The sequence below is a fragment of the Lissotriton vulgaris genome, unplaced genomic scaffold (genome assembly GCF_964263255.1).
Source record: "Lissotriton vulgaris unplaced genomic scaffold, aLisVul1.2 SCAFFOLD_334, whole genome shotgun sequence".
NCBI lineage: Eukaryota > Metazoa > Chordata > Amphibia > Caudata > Salamandridae > Lissotriton > Lissotriton vulgaris.
Genome location: NW_028244801.1, coordinates 928,029 through 952,751, shown reverse-complemented (window position 1 = coordinate 952,751; position 24,723 = coordinate 928,029). Strand labels below are relative to the sequence as shown.

General features: G+C 44.2%; 1 protein-coding gene across 2 annotated transcripts; it reads left to right on the top strand.

Annotated features, from left to right (window-relative positions):
• The first annotated feature begins 238 nt into the window (after nt 1–238).
• Nucleotides 239–22,360, top strand: LOC147666725 (transmembrane protein 250-like). 2 transcript variants are annotated; one of them, XM_086948928.1, is made up of 2 exons: nt 239–561; nt 21,503–22,360. In XM_086948928.1, the coding sequence occupies exon 2, from the start codon at nt 21,617–21,619 to the stop codon at nt 22,049–22,051; it is 435 nt and encodes a 144-aa protein (XP_086805054.1). In that variant the 5' UTR covers nt 239–561; nt 21,503–21,616; the 3' UTR covers nt 22,052–22,360. The 2 variants fall into 2 exon arrangements, with proteins under 2 accessions (XP_086805054.1, XP_086805053.1); XM_086948927.1 differs by having other exon boundaries at nt 21,499–22,360.
• Nucleotides 22,361–24,723: the final 2,363 nt, after the last annotated feature.

Below are 24,723 nucleotides of genomic sequence, written 5' to 3'. Positions count from 1 at the left end.
AAGCTATACGTTTACTGCTCTAACCCGTATCGGCCCAATTGAGACCAGCTGCTTTTGCCAAGTCTTGCATTATTGGTCTCGTGTTGTTTTCCTCCTTTCAACTTTCAGTCTTTCCGCTCTCGAGGACTTCCTTCGTTGCTTTGTCCTTCTTTCATTTCCACACTTAATAGATTGAGACCGGAAACTGTGCTTTTATTTCCGTGACGTTCGCGGAAGTGCTGGAAACCAGGAAATACAAGGTGCCGCTGCTGGTCTGCGCTGCGTGAGTGCGTGGGAGGCTGCGCCCGGGCCCCGCCCCTCGGAGTCTGGTACCCACAGGGACGAGCCATGGACAGCTCCATCCACACCGTTGCTTGCCCTGGGCCGGGGCGTCCTCTTTCGCCCGCCTCCGGGTGAGGGGAGCGCGGGCGTCTGGTCCAAAGTCAAGGAGGTGGGTGCCATTCATCCGCAAGTTCCAGTGCACTTCAGAAGGGGAGAAGTTGTGAGCAGAAGCCGGTGTTCTGGCTGTACGCAGACCGGGCAGAGAGTCCTCGAGCTCCAGGATCATGAGGGAGAATGGAGGTGGGGTAACTGTACATCTGCAGGAGATTTAACAGCCTAGATAGGTGAAAAGATACCCCATGGGCATGGGAGGAGCAGTGTTGACAAGAAATACGTCAGCCCACAGGTCCCTGAGAATACTCTAGAGGGTGCGCAGCTGTGCCCTGACAGCCAGAAGCTCTTAGATGTTAACTGGAGGGCTGAACAAGGGCAGTGCAATGTGAGCCATGTCTCCAGGCGGCATATCCCAGTCGTAGTGTGGCCTTGTAGATGCGGCAGGGCGTGCAGCACACTACGACTATCTAATGATATAGGGAAATATAAGCATGGAACAGCCTGTAGGGAGGGTGGGAAGGTACAGGCGGTGAATATTAGTTTTGAACACTTACAGGACATTCCTAGGGAGGAACTGCTGTGCAAAGATATGCCTCTGGAAAGACGAAGTTCCGTGAATTAGACTAGAGTGAAAAGACGAACGTGTTCAGTAACTTAGAAAACCGAGTGATCTGGGGTGGTAGAATGCATTATTGTTTGCATAGACTGCACAGCAAACGGCGGGCGAGGACGTGATTCACTCGGTCTTGTGGGAGAAACGATAACTGGACGTTGAGAGGAAGGTATAGTTTCATGGCTCCGCAAATGGGATTATGGCCCCGTATTTCAAAGTACAAATCTAGAAAAGGTCGTTCACTGAAGCATTTGAGGCTATGCGATTAGCGCTAAAGACTGATAGCCAATTGCATAAACCAGGCATCGTGGATCAAAAGACTAATTATTCTAGCCTAGAGGCCTGTTTTCGAACCCATGATCACTTGTTCTCGTGGGTTCACTTAAGCTTCTACCATTCCAAGGTCGATAAATGAGTACCTATGAGGTAGGCAACACAAATATGTTATCTGTCACTAGTGTTACTAGATATATCTGTGGACTCTAAAGATACTTCTGTTATTTTAAGTATGCACATTGTTCTCTCACTTCTTTAGAGGTTCAGCTCAGCTATGATGACTTGGTTAGTCTTTGGCATGCACACTAAGATCAGGAAATTCTTAGTTACCACTGCCCTCCTTTTCACAGCTATCATGGCTGTGCTTCTCTGTCTTATTTTCAATTACATGCGCCCTTCTTGTTCGCATTTGGTATTACCGGTGTTCTATTTTGAATGCTGGCGTATTGTTGTCTGAGCTCAGCAAACTGTTCAGTTTTTGCCCACTGGTGTGGATGGGGGTACTGAAGGACATGGAATGGATAGGTTTTTCCATTGCTGAAAATATCTCTTTGTAACTCACAAGGGTCAGGCTAGGATGCAGAGTAGATGGCGTACATGTTTAAACCACTTGCTGCTGAGATCTGTGTTTATCTGCCAGTCCAAGCCATTTTAAAAGATCTAAGTGGGTCAGTTTGCCCACCCTTTGGAGCGCTGCATCAAAACCAAAGGTCTTGTGAAATAATTCTTAGCAGTATTTATGTGCATGAAGACCATTCACTGACAGCTTTTTGAGACGCGTACCTAGAGCACTGGGTTCACGGTAGGCTGCAACTTATGTATGTAAATCCCAAATGACTAACTCCAGCGCCACCAGTCCCCCCCCCCCAAAAAAAAAAACTGTATTAGCCTTTAAACTAATGAAAGATTAAGCCAGTTCTTAAAACTATTTTTAACAAGGCACTGAAAGCTATCAAGTCTTGAAAAAAATGATGCCAAATATTTTTTTTTTATTTCAAACCATTTTTTTTTTTTTTAGGACAAGTACATTAGCGTTTCCGTTGCGCGGTACCAGCCAAACGTGGTTGGTGTTGCAGTAGTTACAGGTACTTTGTATACATGTTTAGCTGCAGCTCTTTACATTGACTTGCTGGGCGATTAAGGACAGGATGATAGAAAGAGAGAGTGTAGAAAAGAAATGGTGGAGATAGGTTACAAGAAGTGTTCTATAGCGATGAGCCTAGTCTGGGTTTGTAGTGTTTTGTAATAAAAAAAAAAAAAACAAGTGGCCTCACGGGGTGAAAATGATGCCAAATAATAAAACCTCTGAACCAGAAGTAAGACCTCACCATCTTCCTTAGGCTATCGGAACTGGATTTTACAGCGAGGCTTCCGATAACACCAAATAAACTACTGCCAGAGTTACTCCACTTTAGTAAAGCAGGCCACTGGGAGAAAAGTGGGATATATACAGAGGGAGTGGGAGCATCTTAATAAGATTGCAATGACCAATACGGCCCAAATAAAAATAATTACATTTAGAAATACTTCTATGGAATGTTGCTACAGCTTCCCATAATTTTCTCTGGGATCAACAAAATGTTAATGTTGGGGACCAAAAGGAGCCACATTGGATAAGATCTGAGTCTTGTCAGAATTTACCTTATACCCAGCCACTTCTCCGAATGATTTGGCCACTGCACATAGGCCTTCGATCAGAGCAGGCGTCAAAATGGCTATGTCATCCGCATATGCCAAGATGTTAACTTCATAATGATGAAGTGTCACGACTTAGATTGTTTTTGTGTTGGGGAGTGTGGCCACTGGGGCGTATGTTCAGAGTTTTTCTTCTGCTTGGCGAATCTATAGTCTAAGGTGTGGGTATTGTGGATACATTATACTTTAAGCACACTCTCTTTAAGACATTAAACGTTTTTCATCTTATATGGAGTTCCCTTAAGCGCATATTTTGTGTTATCACCCGCTTAATCGGCTCACATATCTGGGCTATAATCCTAATCGTCCTTATTGTATTCATGACCGCTTTAGTGAGATTTGGAGTAGGGTTAATCTTACAAAATTAGGTGAACTACTTGATGGAGATGATCTATCCTCATTTGGGAATATACAGCAACAGTTCTCTCTTCCCAACACCGTCTTTTATAGATCTCTTTAGCTGCAGCACTATATTTTAGTCTTCAGGAAAAACATTTGAGTTGGTCTGATAACCCTGGCATGGACCTTATTATAAGGAAGGCCCCATGAAAGAGAAACATTAGGCTAATTTATAAGTTAATATATCAGCTTCCCAGGATCATCTGGAGGATCAGTTTCAGCGGAGGGCAAATAAGTGGAGCGATATGCTCAATACGGAAGTAACAGTTGCTGATCTCTGGTGCAGTAATGTGTTGTCTCACTTAGCGCTGAATGTGTCGCGTATTAAGGTATATCATCTCAAATGTGTCAATGACTGGTACTGTACTCTGCACCTGCTATTTGGCTTGAAGCTACTGCCTGAGTACTGTTGTTTCCACTGTGGGCTCATGGATGCCAATGTGGTTCATGATTTGCATCTTTTTCTATCTTACGTTTGTATTTGGAATTTGTTTTTGGCAAGTTGTATAGAATTCCTAACCTTGCAGTCATAGCTGATCGTGTTGGGACATTCACCAGCTGTTCTTTTCTACCGGTCTGGTGTGTGTGTGTGTGTGTGTGTGTGTGTGTGTATATATATATATATATATATATATATATATATATATATATTATATTATTTTGCTGGAAAGACTCGTGTTGGCATGTTTCTGGCTTTCCGGTGGGCCTCCCTGTCAGTGGATCTGGTGGCGGAAATTCTTGAGAATAAGTAGGTTGGAGATGGTGCTAATTGAGAACGATCCTCGGAGGAGTAAGCGGGGCTGGATCTGGGATCCCGTTCCGGGCTGGTTGGTGGATGCGACTGCTTCACATGACTTGCCCACCTAGTTTTCCTTTTAATTCTGCCTGTATGGTGCCCTCCTGCACAGTTGCACGGCTTTGTATTGAATTCGTGGTTGATTTGTCTTTCTACTGCCAATATTGTTGGTTTCAGCTTTGCTGCTAATTTTGCTCTAACTTTATTTCCCGGATAAGTAACTTATTGTGTCCGCTTCTGATATTTGTTGCTTTCTTTACTATACAAAAATGAATTCAAATTTACAAAAGAAAGAATACTATCAAGTCTTAAACCCTTTATTTTGATGCATAGAAGAATTTGTGTTAAACCATTTTCGTTATGTGACGTCAGAGCCTTTCCCACAAACATACGCTGCATGAAAAGCACTAAAACTGCCACAAACTGATATTGTGCATGCCCAGACGCACACTAACTTTCCAACTCAGGACACTTGTTAAGGGCATAAAGAATGTACGAAACAGCTGTGTCCTAATTGGTTGTCTGCAGCAAAGGTAACACCCGCGCGGTTGTGTGCTGTAAAATTGGCAGTTTTCCTTGTTTACTTTGTGTGGTATAGGGACCTTTGTTTTCGATGCTCTTTTACGTTCGCAGGTAGTTGTCATGAGATGACAGAACCGCATTGCAGAAATTCTTCAACACCGTAGAATTGAAACGCTCAGCCAATGTTGAATAATGTGAGCAATAATTCCCACTCTTGCTAAGTGCCCTAACCTTGGCAAGAGCGAGACAATTCTGCATGTTTGTGATTTTGGCACTCACTATCTCAGAGTACCTGTTCACTAATTAAACGTGTCCGTACTCTCCTATTAAAGGTACTCAGCCTATACTGAGAAAAGGAGGTACTCTCTTTAAAATAAAAATAAAAAGTGCTGATACTCAGTACCTGACAGTACCCGTCCATTTAAAGCACTGCCCTCAGCCCAGGAATATGAAGCTTGAGAGTGGATATACAGAGCCAAGTAGCTTGCAGAAAATGATACCTTGATGGTGACTAGGGACTGGCAGAAGTACTGTGTTTACATAGCACATACTACCCCCGACGAGGCTTTGAATCGTTTTTGTAAGTTTGGTTCTTAGAAGGCCTGTTGCCATATCGAAGAAAGCACTGGACCCGTAAATATGAAAGAATGTATAGTCTTATTCTGTTTATATAAGTCCTTTAAATAGTCTTTGGTTTACATAGTATACGCACCCATTCAAGAGGAAAATAACCTCCCTCTTAAGGCCCGCAGATTCATCATGCATAATCGCACACAAAGGCACAACAATACTTCTTCGTGATGTATGTATATAGAGGTATTTTTTATAGTGAGAGCCTAAAACAGAATGCTGAACAGGGTGAACGTGCCCATAGGTGTGATTCCAATTCATTTATATATAAGGCCAAGCATTTGTGGGGTGGTTTATTCATTTTATGCCATGAGTTATTGTTTTCTGAAGGCTTGTCCTATGATCCTTTTTTAGGTTTCGCCTAGCGATGCAGCGTATGCGCTGCTCCCCTTGGCGTGACCTATAGTCGTCTGTTTGGTGGCCGAAGGGGGACAGGGATGTGCACGCTCACGGCACCCGGACAGCCCATGTGCACGCTCACGGGTCTCTTAACTTTCAAGCGCTCCCACCGCGGACAGCACATTGAGGAGCTGGTCGCACGTATCCCGGCCTGCTGCCATATGCGCGTCTCCCCTCGCGCCTCTATTCTGCAGCGCACGCCGGACCCTATGGGAAGGGCGGTAATTAAGCTCCAAAGACAGCTACTGATTTTGAGCTAAAAGCAGGACTTTAAATAGTGAATGTCTTGTGACGCCGGCTTGAAGGCCCTCGGGTGCCTGTTGACACAGCGTTGTAAGCTGGCGCCTGCTCCGTTTCAACAGCTAAACTGAAGGAATCGCGAGGCGCTCATCTGCGTAAAGCAATATGATTCTGCCGGAGAGTGCAGGCAACAGGGAGTGATTAACAAGACATCTATTTTTTATTTTATTTTATTTTTTGCTACTTCATTGCTCGGCTAACACGCCACTTGTCACAGAGAATGCCGCGACTGCGCTATATGTCAGGCCGCATCTGCCAGGACCCCCTTGCTGATTGCACAGCAAAGATTTTGTCCTCTGCGCACAAAGTGCTGCCAGGAGAAATTCTGAAAAACGCAACAACCAGGCTGCAGAGGCAGAGCGCCTGCTGTTCCGCCACCCTCTCCTTTTGCTGCAAACCCCCTCTTTGCAGCAGGGCGAGGAGAAGAAGGCGGCGTGCCTCTGATTGCTGCCGCAGGTTCTGTGACGCAGAAGCCTCTGGGTCACTCGTGCTCCATTCATCTGTGTCCCTGATTGAACAAGCCATGGTGACTCTGGTGTCCCGTGAGATTGACGCATGCAGCAGGGCGGGAGCACATTCGAGGTGCTGTGTATAATTAGTACATAAGTGCCACATTAGCTCTGTGAGTTTGCGGCAGCCTTACAAAATGTGAGAGTGAAATCTAGACCTGCTAATAAATTAACGCCTTTCTTTAAGCGCGCAAAACTGTCCTTAGCGTAACTGAACAAACAGCGCTGTTATTGCGCTGTTAATTATTCTTAGAGCGGTCTGCCTCCGGGCCTAGGCTGCCATGGCATGGTTAGTATTTCTACCCTGCTGCAGGCCCGCACTTCAAACATGACCGCTTACATTTGCTGTCGACCGGTGCATACACTAACCTAGGCGAGACATGCCCAACTGCTGGACAAGCCTGCTTCTCTTTCCATCATAAAAGGTGTAGTTTTCATGGCACAAATATTCCTTGTGTCACATTGTGAGAAAGGGTGTTAAATGGACGTGAACCATTGCAAACACCCAGTGATAGAAGTGGGTGGGATCGGAAGGGCATGGTGTGCCCCTATTTTTTTAATTTAATACAGACCGTTCCCCTACTTCTTTACTTTAGACCTGTGTCCCAGGACGGCAGGAATAGTCTGCATTAAAAAAATATTGTGTGATTGTCCAGCCCTGTTTTTCACATTAAGGAAGGTGTCTGCAGTTGCCACGACCTCCTCCCCCTTCCCTTTTGTCTGGGGGCCTGCAAAGCAACACTGTAGGACTAATCAATCTGCAATTGAAAACTGGTTCCTTTGGTGGCCCTGCTGCTCGAATGCGATTTACACCTTATTTTGTGAGGAGGCCCCCTGCCTACCCCCACTGTGACCAATACAATTGTCACATCAGGATGCATTTTAGGCACCACCCTTGACCTCATCTGCCCATTATTTTCGGGCTCACACAGACTGACTACGCCACGAAGAAATGGAAAGTACTCCAGTGTAGAATTCCCGGCAGACTATGCCCAAACCGTGGCGCTTTAAAAAACAAGCATTTACAATGCAATAGGTCTCGCATTTTCAAAACTTTGACCTATTGGTATTGCAAATGACTATCTTTTTATTATTGCAGGTTTTTTAAACCTAAATAAAAGGCATTGTCATTTACAATGGCAATAGCTCAAAATCTCCCAAATGCGAGACCTATTGCATTGTAAATGCTTGTTCTTGCCTAAGCAGCGCTTGCACTGTCTCTTTGAAACATGCTGTATTCAGGATATGGGCTTTAAGCTCTGCCCATTGCCCGCCCGTGTTTTCAATTGGCTCTTGTGACTGTCCTTTGTAAATGCTTTATTTTCTTTGGTTACTTTGCTTAGTAGTCCCTCCTTTTGTACTCTTGTAGCCTCCCATAAGGACTGCCGTTGTTACTGAATATGTTTTATTTACAGTTCGTGAGCACTCTTTTGGTAATGACTTCTTAGTCGTAGCTGCAGTTGCAAACACAACAGCTACCCACTGCCCCAACGGCACTTCCCCGACATGTTATTCTTGTAATTTTAGGTGTGTTTTTCTATTGTTTTAGTTGTATTAGCGTGCAACGTAACATTTTAATTTTTTTTGCGCACACACGCTATGCTTGATCTTTAATAATGGTGGGCGCTCGTCTTTTCTTTTGTTGCATGCGCTCGCCCAACACGAAGGTTTTTTTGGTGTGTTTTTTTTTGTTTTGTTTTTGTTTTTAGCACGACATTCCGCAATTCATTTTTACCAAAGACAGGTGCAAAGTCTTTGAATTTTTTTTTTTTTTTTTTTTTTTGCGCTTCATCTTGACAAAAGTACCTAAAAGGAAGTGGTCAGAGTTCATTAGAAGTATTGTTCCAATAATTTTGTTTACGTGTACATTACAAACACCACATTTCATATTTCTCCAGATTAACTTAATATAATGAGTAAGATATGCATAATAAAAAATTTTTTTAAACTGTATTTATTCCACACGTAAGTTCATTTATTATACTTCTTACTGCATAGATTTACTTCAAAATCAACTGTGTTTCGTCAATATGATTTCCTTCATGGAATTAACCTTGAAAAACAAGTATAATTGTTACGCTTTAGTAAGTGAAAAGATATATGCAGAACCCTGTTTGGAATATCGTATTGCTGAAGCAGTTAAACATATGTCATATGGCCGAACAGCCCATAGATCTCGGTAATGAGCTTCATGTCATTAAAATACCGTTCGCGGGAACATTGCGTATCACCGCAGGGTCGGCACAGCTGCTAGGTCCGTGTTAGATGCTTCGGAAGGCCCACATACCTGCAATGGGTCTTGGTGCAGACTGCTCGCGTCGCGTCCTCCAAGATTGTGGAGATGCGGTCCGCGCGGTGCTGCCGCTAGATGCTGGGTGCGGGGGCTCGCCACAGGCAGCCAATCAACGGCTGCTCTGTGTGTATGTCCTGACGTAATGTTAGGGACTCTCTGTAAAGAGTGATTTGAAACTTTACTAGTATTGAAACCCAAAAGGGTGAACACACCGCGGAACAAATAGTTGCATTACATTCCGTCATGTCCGATTCTATGAAAATACGTCTTGTGAGGGGGAGCCACAATTCATGTGAAGGGGGCCATTCTTATCACTCGATGGTTCCACTATATGTGGAGAAACGGTTCATGCTCTAAGGCAGGGTGTCTGAATGACAATCTTATATCATGCATGTTTCAACTTCCATATACATACACACACCCATGGTCATAGGACTCGCAGTGTTCATAGCAATAAATGCCAGACCATGATATCAACAATGTACATTGTGTAAACTTGTCAATCATTCTTATACTTTCTGGAGATCATGTCACCAATGTCATATCAACATATTACTGCACAGTATCTAAGTTGGCGAGTTGAACATATCGTTATTCATCTTATGGTAGTTAGATCACCTATAACAAATCTGTATATATAAACATATTGATACACAGCATCTAAGTCGGGAAGTTCGACATATCATTATTCAACTTGTAGCAATTGGATCACCCATAGTAAGCCTTTGTATTGTAAACATATTCATCTTTCGAGCTAAGAAACTCACAGAGTAGTTATTCATACGATGGCAGTCATATTTAGACATCATGGAGTTACTCAAATTTATCAATGGTTTATAACAGTATCATGCTTGTTTTTTAACGTAACATTTTTATTGCCAGTCTGTGTTGTATTCATAGTGTAAGCATGGGTGGGCCTACGTCTAAGGGCGTAGAGGTGTTGTACGCCATTCTACTAAGGATGTTACCTTATAGCTGGCATGGGTTGCTAATGTTAATTAGCTATCTGTGTGTAGGTTGGTTTCTAACGCCTGAGATGTATAATCGGTAAGTGGTACCAATCTATCTAGAGTATGGGTATAACCTATCATTACTCTGGATCGAGTCCTGCCATCTGTGCAAAATTTGCATCTAGTTCATTTAAACCACCATTTATGGTGTTGAACTTTTGCATCCATTTACATTCTCTGATGTTTAAGATGGAATTGAGATTACCGCCCGTGGCCCCGGAGTGATCAGAGTGATCTTTTCCAGTACAACCCCACTTCATGGATTCAGGTGTATGGGTCTTTTCCATGTAGTGTTCCACCATAGATGCCCCTGTGGTCTGACATCGAATTCTACTACAATGTTGGAAAATTCTGTTCTTGACCTTCTGTTTGGTTTGCCCTATGTACATAAGTTCACATGGGCACATGATTGCATATATAACTCCACTTGAGTTGCAATTTGAAAAAGATTTAAGGTCTACAGTTACATTGTTGTGGATGACTTGTTTAGTCTCCCAGCACGTAGGACAGGCTTTGCATGTCGTGCAGCGAAAGTGGCCTACCACTTCCGGAAGATTCCATAGTCTTTGTATAGATGGTGCCTGCGGTGTGTCCAGCAAGACCAAAGGCACAAGCAAATTAAACACATTAACGCAACAGCCCATCTCGCATCTCCTGGCAAACCAGCCCCGGCCCGTAATTACGCTTGCACATTAGACACTAGGCACAGGCTGTTGCTGGTTGCTTTTCTATGACAAAATAAAAGTCTGGCCTGGTAGGAATCTGGGGTAACGCAGTAAAAGGAGGGCAGATAAACTCCTATTGTAGCTCGCTGTGCTCAGGCAATGCTTGTGAAAGTATGGTATCTACTTTTCAAGTAACTTGCCCACACACTAGCAAACACACAGCATTTCATAAATTATCACGCGCAGCTTTTATTTAATCAACACATTCATGTCATTTTATGCAGCATCATTCCAAAATCTCATTCCTGTCCGGGCAATTTATCCATTCCCATGCTCTCAGTTGGAGCCCTTTAAGCATTATTTATCAGGGTTTAAAGCAAAATTAAGCAGGAGTTCCGCTTCCGACCCTTCTCTGTTTTGGCCACATCTCATTTCCTACCCTCAAGACTCTGCCTGCAGACTCTTGACAACTTGTGTTCATATCAATACAAAAGGGCCCTGCCAACTCTAAACCAAAAAATGTAAGAAAAAACCTTTCGCATTAACACCACCAATTGCTCTAACTTTCACCAATGTGAGACCTATTGTTATAGATTTGGTGGGCATGTTATTCCAGATCATTTTTGCATCTCCTTGTCTCCAAGTCTAGCATTGTACTGGCGCTTGGTGTCTTGTTGTCCAGCTTAGGTTGTTATTTTGTTTGAGATGAGTAAACAGAACAAAACTACAAAAAATAGCTGCCCTGACTGCCACCTGCTTTGAAGAGGAGGTGGACTCTGGGCAGCCTATGTTGTTATTTCAGTGTTTGGGTGATGCAGTTCGTCAGAACCCCATTTGGAGAATAACGGTTCTAGTAGGAGCTACTGGGCACAACCATGGAACCTTTTACTCCTGATGTCCTGGGACCTTACCAACTATGGATCCTGAGCAACTGGGCCAAGTGCCCTTTCAGAGCTTGACCCTCAATGGTAGCACCCATCGAGCAGTTCACGGCTTCTCGGCAGAGAGGTAGACATAGGGGTGAACACTGACTCACAACTCAAAATACTTTCGGCAGCAATAAATGATTATCCAATCAAATACTTGTAGGTAAAAATAAGCATTTATATATGAACACAAAGTAAAATACAGCATTTCCAAATAATACACACAGTCCCTTGATGTCAGGACTCTAGTGTTTTTATAGGCAGATTCCTTCGTCCCACTCACCTTGCAGTAGTGGATATTCACCATTCACTATAGGCGACATTCAGGTTAAGTCCCAGTAGTAGCCCAACTTTTTATTAACATTAAAAGTGCAAAAGGCTTCCAGCGCTTACACAGTATTTGACAGGCAAGTTTCCTCAGGGCCATCTGGCCCGCAAATCAGTATTACCCACACCTGCATCTTTCTTCATGTCCACCCACCTGGGTTGCGAATCCACACCAAATGGGTTACGTCCTGACCAGCACTGCAGTAACTTCAGGCAGCCTCACCTGGCTCATGAGGTCTCTTATTTATTTATTTATTTATTTATTTACGGGTTTATACCGTGCTAGGATCACCTCCCGAAGGAGTATCTCCGCGCCTTGAAAACCTTTTCAGCTTGTGGCAGTAGGTACACAGATATCACTAGTTGGAGAATAGGAAGGTTTTTAACTGTTTTCTGAACGGGAGATAGTCCTGGCAGAGTCTCAAAGAGAGAGGGAGGCTGTTCCACAACCTTGGTCCGGCTATGGATAGCGCCCTTCCACCTTGCCTGGTCTTTCTAGCTCTTGGGACCTGTAGTAAGGCTTGATCACTAGATCTCAGGGACCGTACAGGTTTATAGAGGGAGAATCTGCTGTTTAGATACTCGGGCCCTCTGTTCTGGAGGCTCTTATGTATAGTACATCCAATCTTGTACTTCACCCTTTTTTTAATGGGTAGCCAATGTAAGGTGTTCAAAAGAGGCTTCGATGGTGTGCGGGGGGGATGATTTAGTACAAGACGGGCCGCAGTGTTCTGGACTACTTGCAATCTCGCAATAACTCCCTCATTTGCTGATAGGAGCATCCCGTTGCAGTAGTCCAGACGACTCAGTATTAGGGCCTGCACTAATGTTCTCCTAGTTGAGTCAGGGAGCATAGGGAAGACTTTCCTCAGCATGGCGATCACATGGAAGCATGAGCTCACCACTTGGTTGCTGTATTGTTTCAGGGAGAGCTCCTGATCCAGGCGCACGCCGAGATTTTTTACCACCTGCTTTGGCTCTGGGACTGGGCCTAGATCTTGCGGCCACCAGTCTGGGGACCATAGGAGCTTTGCCTCACCGAACAGCATCACTTCCGTTTTTGCAACATTACATTGCAGGAAGTTAGATGCCATCCAGTGGGCCACTGCCTTCATCCCCGAGGAGAAAGAGTTCCTGACCGTCTCTGTGAGATGTTTGAACGGGAAGAGGAGTTGGGTGTCATCCGCGTATGACATAGGGATGAACCCATGAGATCTCATGATGTTTGCCAGGGGGGCCACATAGATATTAAACGGGGTCGGGCTTAAGCACGACCCCTGTGGCACCCCCTTTGAGATCTCCAACTCCTCTGACCGGTGGGGACCCAGGATGACTGTCTGGGTGCGGTCAGTCAGAAAACTCCTTAACCATGCCAGAGCTCCACCTTCCAGACCGATGTTCACAAGTCTGGTAGTCATGATGTCATGTGACACGGTGTCAAACGCCGCAGACAGATCCAATAGAACCAGGATGACAGAGTAGCCCCCATCCTGGTACATATGTAGATCGTCTGCGACTGACAGTAAGGTGGTCTCGGTGCTATGGCTTGGCCTGAAGCCCGATTGAGAGGGGTCCAGGCCATGTGTGTCCTCAACGAACCTGGACAGATGCCTGTTAACATATTTCTCTATCATTTTGCCCATAAAAGGGAGGAGAGAGATGGGGCGTAGGTTGGCAAGATCCGTCCAAGGAATGGTGGTATTTTTCCTTAACGGTCTTACCAGCGCCCGTTTCCAATCTCTCGGAACTTCTCCCGTACTTAACGATAGATTAATTAATTTCTGGATGCCAGGACCAAGAGTTTCAACCAACATGGGCATGATACGGGCAGGAACGGTGTCCTGCGGACTGCCGCTCTTAATCATTTTTGTAAGGGCGATAACTTCCTCTAAGGAAATAGGGGGAAAGTTTTTTAAATGATTGGCCTGTGTGTCCCGCTGCGGGCTATTATGAGAGGGGGTATTAGGATCGGCTACTTTAGTCGATTTAGTGGCCAGTATCTTTGCATAAATAGAATCAATTTTGTTCATGAAAAAGTGTGAGATTCCATCACATAGTTCTTGTGAAGCAACCTCCACCGTCTCGCATGCTACAGGCTTGGTGAAAGTTTGCAGGATTTGAAAAAGAACTTTAGAGTCCTTCCCAGCCTCTGCAAGTTGCATAACAATGTGACTTTTACGGGCCATCCTTATAGCTTTATGGTAAGATCTAAGGGATGTTAAATAACATTGTTTGTCCTCCTGACTCCGGGATTGTCTCCACACTTTTTCCAGCTTTCTGGACTTTTGTTTCATATGTCTCAGGTCTTCGGAGTACCAGACTTCTTGTCTGGCTGCTTGACGGGGTTTATACACTTTCAACGGAATAACGCCATCAATTGCTTTATTGACAGCATGTACAAACCGATTGAGCTCATTTGACATCATTCCCTCTTGCTCATTGATCATAGGAGCTTGATAGGCTTCTCGGAAAGTGTCCTGTGTTAGTTTGTGCCAAGGCCTTCTCTTGGTGGCTAAAGTGGACGTTGCATTAGATTTACCCATGGGCTTAGTGTAGAATTTTAAAATAAAATGATCTGTCCATTCTACTTGAGTGGAGGGTGTACACATATATAAAGATGAGTTGGAGAATACCAGATCCAACGTGTGACCTGCTTCATGTGTGGGTCCCTGATTCATCTTTTTAAGACCTATGTGTTCCATGTCCATAAGAAGTGTTCTGGCCTCCAAGCATGTCTCTAATTCACTGTGGAAATTGAAGTCCCCCACTAATAACAAGTTCTGGTCATTTAAAATAAACGGCGCAAGAACCTCCATAAGTGAGATCGAAAAATCCACACTTGAGCCTTGGGGTCGATATACAACCGCGCCCCTTCTGTTCTCCCCGGAGGTGGAGCAGAGTTTAAAAATCATTAGTTCCATCAGAGGGGTGCTGATTTCCTCCAATATTGTGACAGTTAGTTCCTCCCTATAAACAATGGCTATTCCACCACCTATTTTTTGTGGACGATCCAGTCTAGAGACCTTATAACGGAATGCCCAGAGTGATAGCTGAGATTGAATGAGGCTTGAGCCAGGTCTCTGTTAAAAAGCAGAGATCAGGCTTTTCTGTAGATATCAGGTCCCACACCTGTGATGCATGCTTTGGTAGTGAGCGCACATTGCATAGTAGATGTTTGCTTCCTATGGGGATGGGATCCTTGGTAGTTTTTATGGGGTCGGTTTTATGTGTAGAGCATAATGGTTCGGTAGGAACTCGCAAAGGAATATTATCCCCTGCCTCGAGGCCAAAATGTGTATGACAGTCAGAGCATGTAAAAGGGCCCTCAAGATTAGAAAGGAAAGTAACATCGCATGTGGAACCTATACTGGGACGTAGATCCCATAGTACCTGTGATGAGTATGTTAGTTGGCCAGTAACAGGGGTACTCATGTTGGTAGTTGGGACAGCCATAGTCTCCAGCCCCTGGTCCCGTCCGGGCCCGGACGGGCACAGACGGGCTTCTCTCTGGCTTGTCTCCGGCGCTCCCCTGCGCGCGACCGCTGCGCGCTCAGGCGACGAGGGGGGTAAATAGCCCCTCCTTGTGTGAGGCTAGACCGCTAACCGAAGGGCTGGCGGAAGTGAGGTAGTTCGTCAGGCTCTTACCTGTCCGCCCTCCGCTCAACGGCAATAATTGCCGAGTCGGACCAGGGCGGGCAGGCTACAGCATCGAGCGCTGACTTCCCAGTATTGGTAAGTATTCTAAATCACCCCCAATACACTAATTAACATGCAGGCAGGTATTACAATGTGAGGCAGAAACGAGTGGTTTAAAATCGAGTAGTTTAAAACCAATGACGTTCTTTAAAATTATTCTTCCGTGTTCCTGATTACAGGCAGTTAAGTTAAAAGCTCGTAACTGAGTACCTGAGCTGATGCAAGCTGTTGTCCTCAAGCAGAACGGGCGACACTGCCACTGTCAACCCAACCCTTATATTCACTCATGCACGTGGGCGATTAAACGATTGCTGCATCAAAGTTCACAGCGGCTCTCCTCTGGCATACGAGGGTCGCCGACATTTCCCTTCACATGGGCAACAACCCGATCTGTGCAGCAGCCTTCTCATCACACCCGGCTACAGGGATCCAGTTGCAAGGATCCCCCCACTGGACTTCACTCCCTCCAGTGCTCTCCTTTTCCTCTCCTTTTCCTCACAGGGCACACTGGTCTTGGCAGGCACTTGTGCTTCAGGAGCAGGGGGCCTTTGATTCCATCCTCACCCAGCTGGTTGACTGGTAGGCCTTGGCCCCCAGTCCTGGTCACAGGCAGGAATCTTGCAAAGCTTCTCCAAAGAACACCCTTTGAAGTAATTCTAAATAGCCTGTCTACTCACACACCTGGTCGCTCACCCATACAGTTAAACATACACCCACTTACTTACTCATACAAATACTAACACATACTCGCCTATACAGTCGCTGGCAGCAGTACACACTCGCTCACATAACCATTCTCACATGACCTCACTCACTCAGTCACTCATATACCCCATCACTCATCTATACTGCCTTTCACATACCCAGTTACTCGCCCATATACCACTAACACATTCCCTCTCCCCACTCTCCGCCCTCTCTCCCCTCCCCTAACATACAGCCACTGGCTCTCACATACATCCACTGGCTCTCTCTCACATACAGCCACTGGCTCTCTCTCTCACTAACCCATACAGCAAATGGCTCACTTACTTTTCTTATTTTATAGAGCGCAGACTTGACCTGGTAGGGTATCGGAGCGCTTTACAGGAATCAAGCTGTAGTATAAAAAAGACTGGGGGGCGGGGGGCTGGATACAAAAGGATAAAGGGGACAAAATACAAGTTACATATACAATAACAAGAAAATGAATGTCCCCAGGTCCTTGAAGGGGTGCCGGGAGGATAGTGTCTGTGTACTCTCTGGATGCATTAGAGCCGAATTAGAGCAAGGCCTCTGTGTGAAGTAGAGGCACAGTTTAGGCGAGGAATTTGCCCATTAGGAAGGTTTTGGCATCCTTTTTTAAGCGAGCCAGAGAAGGGATTCTTCTAATATCGGGCGGGAGTGAGGTCCATATTCTTGGTGCGGCCCCTGAGAAGGCCCGATTGTAAATTTTCTTTTTCCGAAAAAGTGCAGGTTGGAGCAAAAGGTCTCTTGAGGACCGCTTGTTTCTGGTTCCTCCGGAGATCACAAGTTTCTGGGCAAGATATGCAGGGGAGTTTGAGTATAATGCTTTGTGCGGGATACATGCCATTTTGAGATGGATACTGGCCTGAAGGGGAAGCCAGTTCAGAGCTTTTAGATGAGGAGGAATGTGATCGAACTTCCTTGAACCTGTTAGTAGTTTAGCAGCAGCGTTAAGGCAGACTTTTAAAGGTCCCACCGAGATCTTGGGTAAACCCGAGAGGGTAGAAAAGCCATATTCCAGTCTAGAGATGACTAGTGCTTGAACTGCCATTTTTAGGTCTGGAGTATCCAAGAAGGGTTTCAGCTTCCATAGATAGCTCAGGTGGAATCTGGCTGATTTGGCCATCGAATTGATGTGGTCCCGCATGTTCAAGTTGCAGTCCAGGGTAATCCCAAGGGATTTGGCAGAGTTCACGATGGTCAGAGGGCAGTTTGAGGCGGTGAAGGCCTTAATCCATACCGGAGTCTCAGGGTTGCTTTTGGGTGGGGAAATTAGAAGAAGTTCTGTCTTCTTAGCGTTAAGTTTGAGTTGATTGGAAGAGAGCAATTGGACCGTCAGTTTCAAGGCTTCGTTCATGGAGAGAATCTCCTCGAGAGAAGCGATCTTGATGTAGATCTGGGTATCGTCAGCGTACATGTGGAATGATATATTTGTGGTGTATGGTACTTCGGCAAGCAGTTCTAGGTAAAGGTTGAAGAGGGTGGGGGACAAGGTTAATCTCTGGGGGACTCCAACCATGACTGGGGAGGGAGCAGAAAGATTACCGTTAATTAGGTATCTCTGTGATAGGTTATGGAGAAAGACCTAAACCATTCGAGAACAGTCATCCATTCCCATCCTAAGTTTGAGGCGTTCAAGTAATTTCTCATGGTTGACCGTGTCGAAGATCTAGGAGGGTTAGGAGACAGGCTTTGCCTTGGTCAAGGGCTTGGAGGGCATCACCCACGATCAGGAGAATGGTGGTTTCAGTGATATGCCCTGGCCTGAAGCCAGATTGGAAATCATCTAGCAGGTGGAAGTGGTGATGTGTTGGCTCAGCTGCTGTTGCACACATTTCTCTAGAACTTTAGCTAATAGTGGGATGCTGGAAATAGGTCTGAAGTTGTTAGGGGAAGCAGGAGCCCGCGACAGTTTGTTCAAAATGGGGAGGACCTGGCCAGCTTTCAGAGAGTCTGGTATGGATCCCTGAAGCAGGGAGGCGTTTAACATTTCAGTCCAGCTCGGAATGATTGATTGTGAGGCGGCGGCTAGGCAGTTAGTGGGGAGTGGGTCATTAAAGTGGTTGTTCGGCTTTAAGGTGGAGAGGATTTTCTAGATGGGAGTGTTCGTCGTAGGTTTTGACGTCGGTCCAGTGTGCTTGGATTTTGGATGAAGCCTGGGAGGCAGCACAGAGGGAGGAAGTAGAACCGCTACTCACTCTCAACCCCATGCTGATCTAAGTTTGTTTCCTAAAGATGTGATTTTGTCAGCGAAACAGGAGGAGAATTAGTCAGATGATATTAGTGACTTGGGTTTTTCTTTAAATGTTTTGGCCAGTTTGTTTGATTGGTATTTGACCAGTTCGAAAAGTTTGCGGGGTCTGTTTTTGGCATTCCCCAGTTCAGATCTGAGCATTTTTTTTTTTTTTTGAGTTGAGTGTTTCTGTTGTAGGCATTACTGGCCTGGCGGAGAAGTTTTAAATGAGAAGGTGAGGGGTGCTGTCTCCAGACTCTTTCTGACTGCAGCAGGGATCCATTGAACCAGGGCTTTCTGTCTTTACTTTGGATTCTTTTTAGTTTTAGTGGGCAAGATCATCAAAATGTTAGTTATGGTCCCAGAGTAATGATCGTTGAGATCATTGACCTTTGTGATATGGGGGGGGGGAGGGGTAGGTCAGACTGACAACAGGCTGCCAGTTCCCTAGGATCAAGGTGCTTGGTGTCTCTAACCCAGCGTTTAGGAATCACCTGTTGTGGAGCTCATGTTTTGAGGGTCCCAGGTAGTAGGAAAGTGATAGCGTGGTGGTCAGACCAATCACAAGGGGCTATATCAATAAGCTTGACTGTTGATTCTTTGGCAATGATGCAGTCTAGAATGGCTTTTTTCGAGTGTGTAGGGAGTGAGCAGACTTGGGTTAGGGCTTGGTCGGCCAGGAGATCTTTGATGGCGTCGACATGAGGATCATTGGGGTTGTTCAGAGAAGGTTGAAGTCACCAAGGAAGATGTCTATGGAGTTGGAGGAAGCCTTGGCTGTAATTATTACATGAGGTGGTCAGTGAAGTTGTCATTCATGCCTGGAGGATGGTAAAAGATGTGCTGATTGCACAGTTGTGTGGTATTGCTGCCTATGGAGAGTACGAGGTATTCACAGGAGTGTGAGGTATCTGGCAGGAGTTCAGTGACCAGGAGATTAGAGCGGTTGATGCAGGCAATGCCTCCCCCTTTTTTGCTGGATTGCCTATCCAGCCTTGCGATATTGTACTTGGGAGGGACTAGGAGGTTTAGGCATTGAGATGAGGATTCATTGAGCTATAACTCAGTCGGGATTGCTAAGTCAATGTTTTGGCTCAGTATGAGATCTGCGATATTGGCGGCATGCTTGACTGCAGAGCGGCAGTTAATCAGGAGGCCAGATTAAGGGGGATTGAAGAGCGTGTCGTGCGCTGGGGCGGACAGGAGTACTGGGGCTAGGTTGCTATCACCCACACTTCTGTTGCAGAGAGTAGCTGATCTGTTGGGGTTGATTGCGACTGTGCGAATGGCATGTTCGACATTCATGTCTAGTGTACTGAGGGTTGCCAGGGCAGAGTTGTAGGAAGAGAGGGTAGCTAGAGATTCCTCCTCCGAAAGGTGACATGTTACTTTGCGAGTGCGAAGGTGTCTTAAGGACAGCGGTAATGGGGGAGTGTGGGGCTCAGTGATAAGTAGGGGAGTGGGGTTCAGCGGGGTTTGAGTTTAGAGAAGGCGAGTTCAGTGAGGTGGAGGTTTTTTTACATCCAGAATGGAGTTATGGATGCTCTGCGTTAAATTGGCCGCTCTGTGATGCAGAGTTTCGATATCTGTATAGGAAGGAGGCACTTGACGGCGGGGGAGCAGTGTCCTGGTAGCGGTTTTAGTGATATGCGTTGGTGGTTTGGTAGTGGTTTTGTTGGCATGCTTTGGTGAACGGATATAGGGGCTGGGTCGACTTGTGTCTTAGGCCCATGGCAGAGTATCGGTCTCAGAATCCGCGGGAGGAGACAACACGTCTGGGAACAATTGTTGATCATTCCCAGTCGGCTTGTGTCGTGGGCCAGCGGAAGAGTTCCAGACTCAGTCAAAGGGAGGAGCTGGCGGTTGTGAGATCAAAGATCTGAGAGTGATTCTGCTGGTTGGCCCAGGACGACTTGTGACGTTGGCGAAAGGAAGAGTTTCAGATTCACAATCAGTGGGAGGAGCTGGCGAGGAGGAGACCGAAGGTCTAGGAACAACTCTGTTTGTAAGCCCAGGTGGGGTGATAGAGGGCTTAGGTTGTGGGCCCTTAGGGCAGCAGCTGGCAATCACACACACCCTCACACAGATACCCAAACAGCTACTCAGACAACCAATCCATCACCTATACAGCCACTCGAGTACCAACTGACCAACCCATACTGCCACTTAGACACCAACTGACAGACTGATGCAGACATTCATACAACCTAGTCACTGACCCATACATTTACTGAGACACCTGATCACTCACTTATACAGTCAGTCACGCACCCACTGAATCATCCATACAGGTACTCGTACACCCACTGATTCACCAATACACCTCGGTGTATGTATTTAACACTCATAAACGTTTTTAAAACTCCGGTAACTGGATGCTGTCATTGATGTCATTTGAGATGTCATCAGTGATGTCGCTGACCATGTCATGAGTGATGTAATATGTGAGGACATAAGTAGTGCATTGTGGGGCACGAGTTCTAGTTAGCTCAGCTAACTATAACAGCTAAATATAACTGGTTTTGTACAAGTGAAATCTGACCACAACTATAACATCCCTGTAATCTTTGTTTTTTGGGGGTGAAAGTGTGTGTGTGTGTGTGTGTATGTGTGTGTGTATATATATATATATATATATATATATATATATATATATATATATATATATATATATATATATATATATATATATATATAATATGCGTGTGTATATGTATATATGTGTGTGTATATGTGTGTATATATTATTGGTTATGATAGAATTTACATATTGTGATAAACTGAGAACCATCAGTATCTAATCAAATAACTTATATGAAAACTATTCAGTGATTTATATACATGTTAAGCATAGAATATTATAACCATAAGTATTATGTACATTTGTTAAGCAGACCAAAAGAATATCCATTTATAAACCTAATTACTGGACATATTTCCCATATCTAGATACATATTATCGAATTAAATGCTTATATACACAAGAATATTGTGAGCTGCAATAGAGCATGAGCCCTAACTTGTTAGTGGCTATTCATAGCTATATATTTAAAATGTATTTGTGTACTTCCATGCTTACACAGGCTGACAGCTGTTATCTCTTTTTAGGTAGGATCTTCTCCGGGACTTCAAGCTGTTACTACCCTACAATGCTCTTTGCATCCATTTCGTGTTGAGTGATAACATCTGCTATGATCACAGCACACCATCCCTTGGAACTCTGTGAATGGTGGGGTGCCCGATGCCTGTCATCCCCATTCCTCGCCGAGTTCGTTCGTTCCATGGCCCCCACACTACATGTCTACATGCCGCCTGCAGTCCAATAAGGACGACTAACCTTGTGCGTACCAAGTACAGCAACTTTGACATCTACCTAAAGTCCCGATGGATGTATGGGTTTATACGTTTCCTCCTGTACTTCAGCTGCAGTCTCTTCACCTCGATACTGTGGGTGGCCCTTTCCATCTTGTTTTGCCTTCAGTACCTGGGGATGAGAGTATTTCTCCGGTTCCAATATAAATTGTCTGTCATCCTCTTGCTGTTAGGTCATCGGCGAGTAGATTTTGCCCTCCTGAATGAGCTGCTTATTTATGGAATCCAAGTGACCATGCTGCTAGTGGGTGGGCTCGGGTGGTGTTTCATGGTTTTTGTAGATATGTAATTAAGGTTGCCGCATGTAAACAAAACTTAAATTTAAAAAGTTCAATTTGCTTTTAACACTTAAATCTGTATTTATTTGTTTGATACTTGCACTTAAAACATAGCATTTGATGCATACTACGTGCCAGTAATACAGATTACCATCTTTCAAATGCGGTTCCGAAATATAGACATCAAACACGATTATAATCCTATAAACTTGAAACATAACCATCTTTGTAATGAGGGAATTGATGAGAAGAGAGAGAGAAGCTTTGAATGTTGTAGACCAATGACATGTCTGAATAAAGGATATTTGCTCAATCCAAAACTTATGCCTCCTACTTTGTGGACGAATATAATAAACAAGCAACATCAATGAAGAGTGACTGTTCATATGTGGTTTGCTGAGGTCATTTCACAAAAAGCACACAAATGCCTAGACCACTTTTTTTTTTTTTTTTTTTTTTTTTTTTTTTTTTTTTAAACAAGAACAATTCATGAAGGTCAAGAATACTCTTTTTATTGAATTCTGACCATGTACTTCTATTTTATACCTTTGACTTCTTTTTTTACTTTCAACGTTTTTTTTACATATATATTCATTAGCAAAGATAGGACAAACTGTACATATACTTACAATACTATAAAAACCAATTTATAAACAAAATATGTCACAATGTATCTACACAAACTCAAAAAAACATCACATCAAAAAACACATTAAATTGATGTGTACTTAATCTCAATAAATGAGGGACAAAATCAAAAGGAGGAAAAGAAAGGCAGGAAGGAAGGAGAGCGTAAGGAATAGAGTCAAATTAATGATACTCTTTCATGGTGTTAAAGCTAACAAATAGTTCTTGTGAGTAAATTATTCCTTCAAATGTGCCTCCAAGTTTGCCTGTGCCTCCAAGTATGCCGACGCTTTTCGATTACTGGAAATCAGTTCCTGGAATCTCATCAGGGCCTTTTTTCTTTTGTCTGTATGATGTGAGCAACACAACAATAAAGTTTTGTGTTTACAAATTTCATTGTTTATCTCCATTAAAGTTGCACAAATGACCAATGCGATGTCTCTGACTTAAGACTACATACCAGATTTAGGAGGTGGACTGTGGAAGACTCTCTTGTAATGCTCGGAACTTTTTCTTTCTTTATTTCCCAACGTTTTGGCAGTGAAAGGTGCAGGGGCTGTTAAGAAAATGCGAAGTGTAAATTATTCAAACCTAGAGCCTCTCTAGCCTAGTGTGAAAGCCATTATGTGGCCTACCTTTGTATTCGTTGTTGGCAGATTCCTTTCTGATTCTTCGCGTTGTATGGGGAGTTTACTCAACATATGTACACTTTCAAAGACTCCATGTCATGAAATACATTTAAAACATTTAAAAACGTTTCAATGCTGCTGTCCTGCCTTTCAAACAATTCTAGCTTATTGGGGAGCTCCGTTGGAGCAATGAGGCCCTTACCTGATCATCTAAAGTGAGTTATACGGCGTTTTTCTGCCACACACGTTTGAGTACTGTAAAAGACAAAAGGGGAACATTGTAACCCCTTTGGATAGCGCGCTTAGTCAACCTGGTTTTACCACAAATCTGGCAAAGCGCTTACCTATTTCTCGAGTCACTCTGGATGTAACACACATCCCGGTCGATCTCAACAAAGATGGCCATTCTTTTTGTGGGCGTGCTTTATGTCATGCTCAGACCTATTGTAAATATATGTACAGTTTGTCCCATCTTTGCTAATGAATATATATGTTAAAAAACTTTGAAAGTAAAAAAAGTCGGTGGTATAAAATATAAGTACATGGTCAGAATTCAATAAAGAGTATTCTTGACCTTCATTAATTGTTCTTGTTTTTTTAAAAAAAGAGTGGTCTAGGCATTTGTGTGTTTTTTGCATTTATATATGGTCCAGCCTTGTCCACGTCCAAAAAGGACCTAACTCCTTTGGGTTATAGAGGTCATTTTACAGACACGACCACTGGAATTAAGGGCAGAAGAAGATCAACCTAGGCAGCAGGATTCACTAAATTATGTGTATAAAAATGGCAAATTATGCGATGTAATGCACAGGGGTGTGGAATTTAATCAAATATCTACTTGTTCATAGGGCAGGTTGCTTCATAAATCAACCTGTCCTGTAACGAAATCCACTTGGCCCTTTGGGTCCATGTAGTTTCAGCGACAAATGATGGCAACAATCTCATTATATAAGAGCTCTGATATAGCCTCTCTGATTATGCCAGAGCTCATTCCATAGTACTGTTTGAATACTTGCAATCCCCTTATGTTGCCAGGTTTCCGCATATCTACATACTGGGGATGAAGGTAGTGGCAAGATATAGTTCCAGGTTTAGAATGCCCTTTTGAGTCTGTGCAAACCTACTAACCTGCATGTTTTAAGGGTATTCAGCAACTCTTCTCTAATCTCTTCCCTTACTGAAAAATGTTGGAGATTTATTCCTGACAATGACGGATGTAAACCACCTTCCAGAGTTGGGGAAAAAAGTGGTTGGAAGGAAAGTGAACTTGAAAACACTCAGATTTTCGCATGAGCAAATCTACGCATGCATATTTGCTCATGCTAAAATACAGTTCGCAAATATTTTCCAGGATTGCTATTTCTTGTCCTACTTCTGTAAATTCTTGGGCATTCATGAAAACCGTAAAGCTGCACTTAATGCAAGGA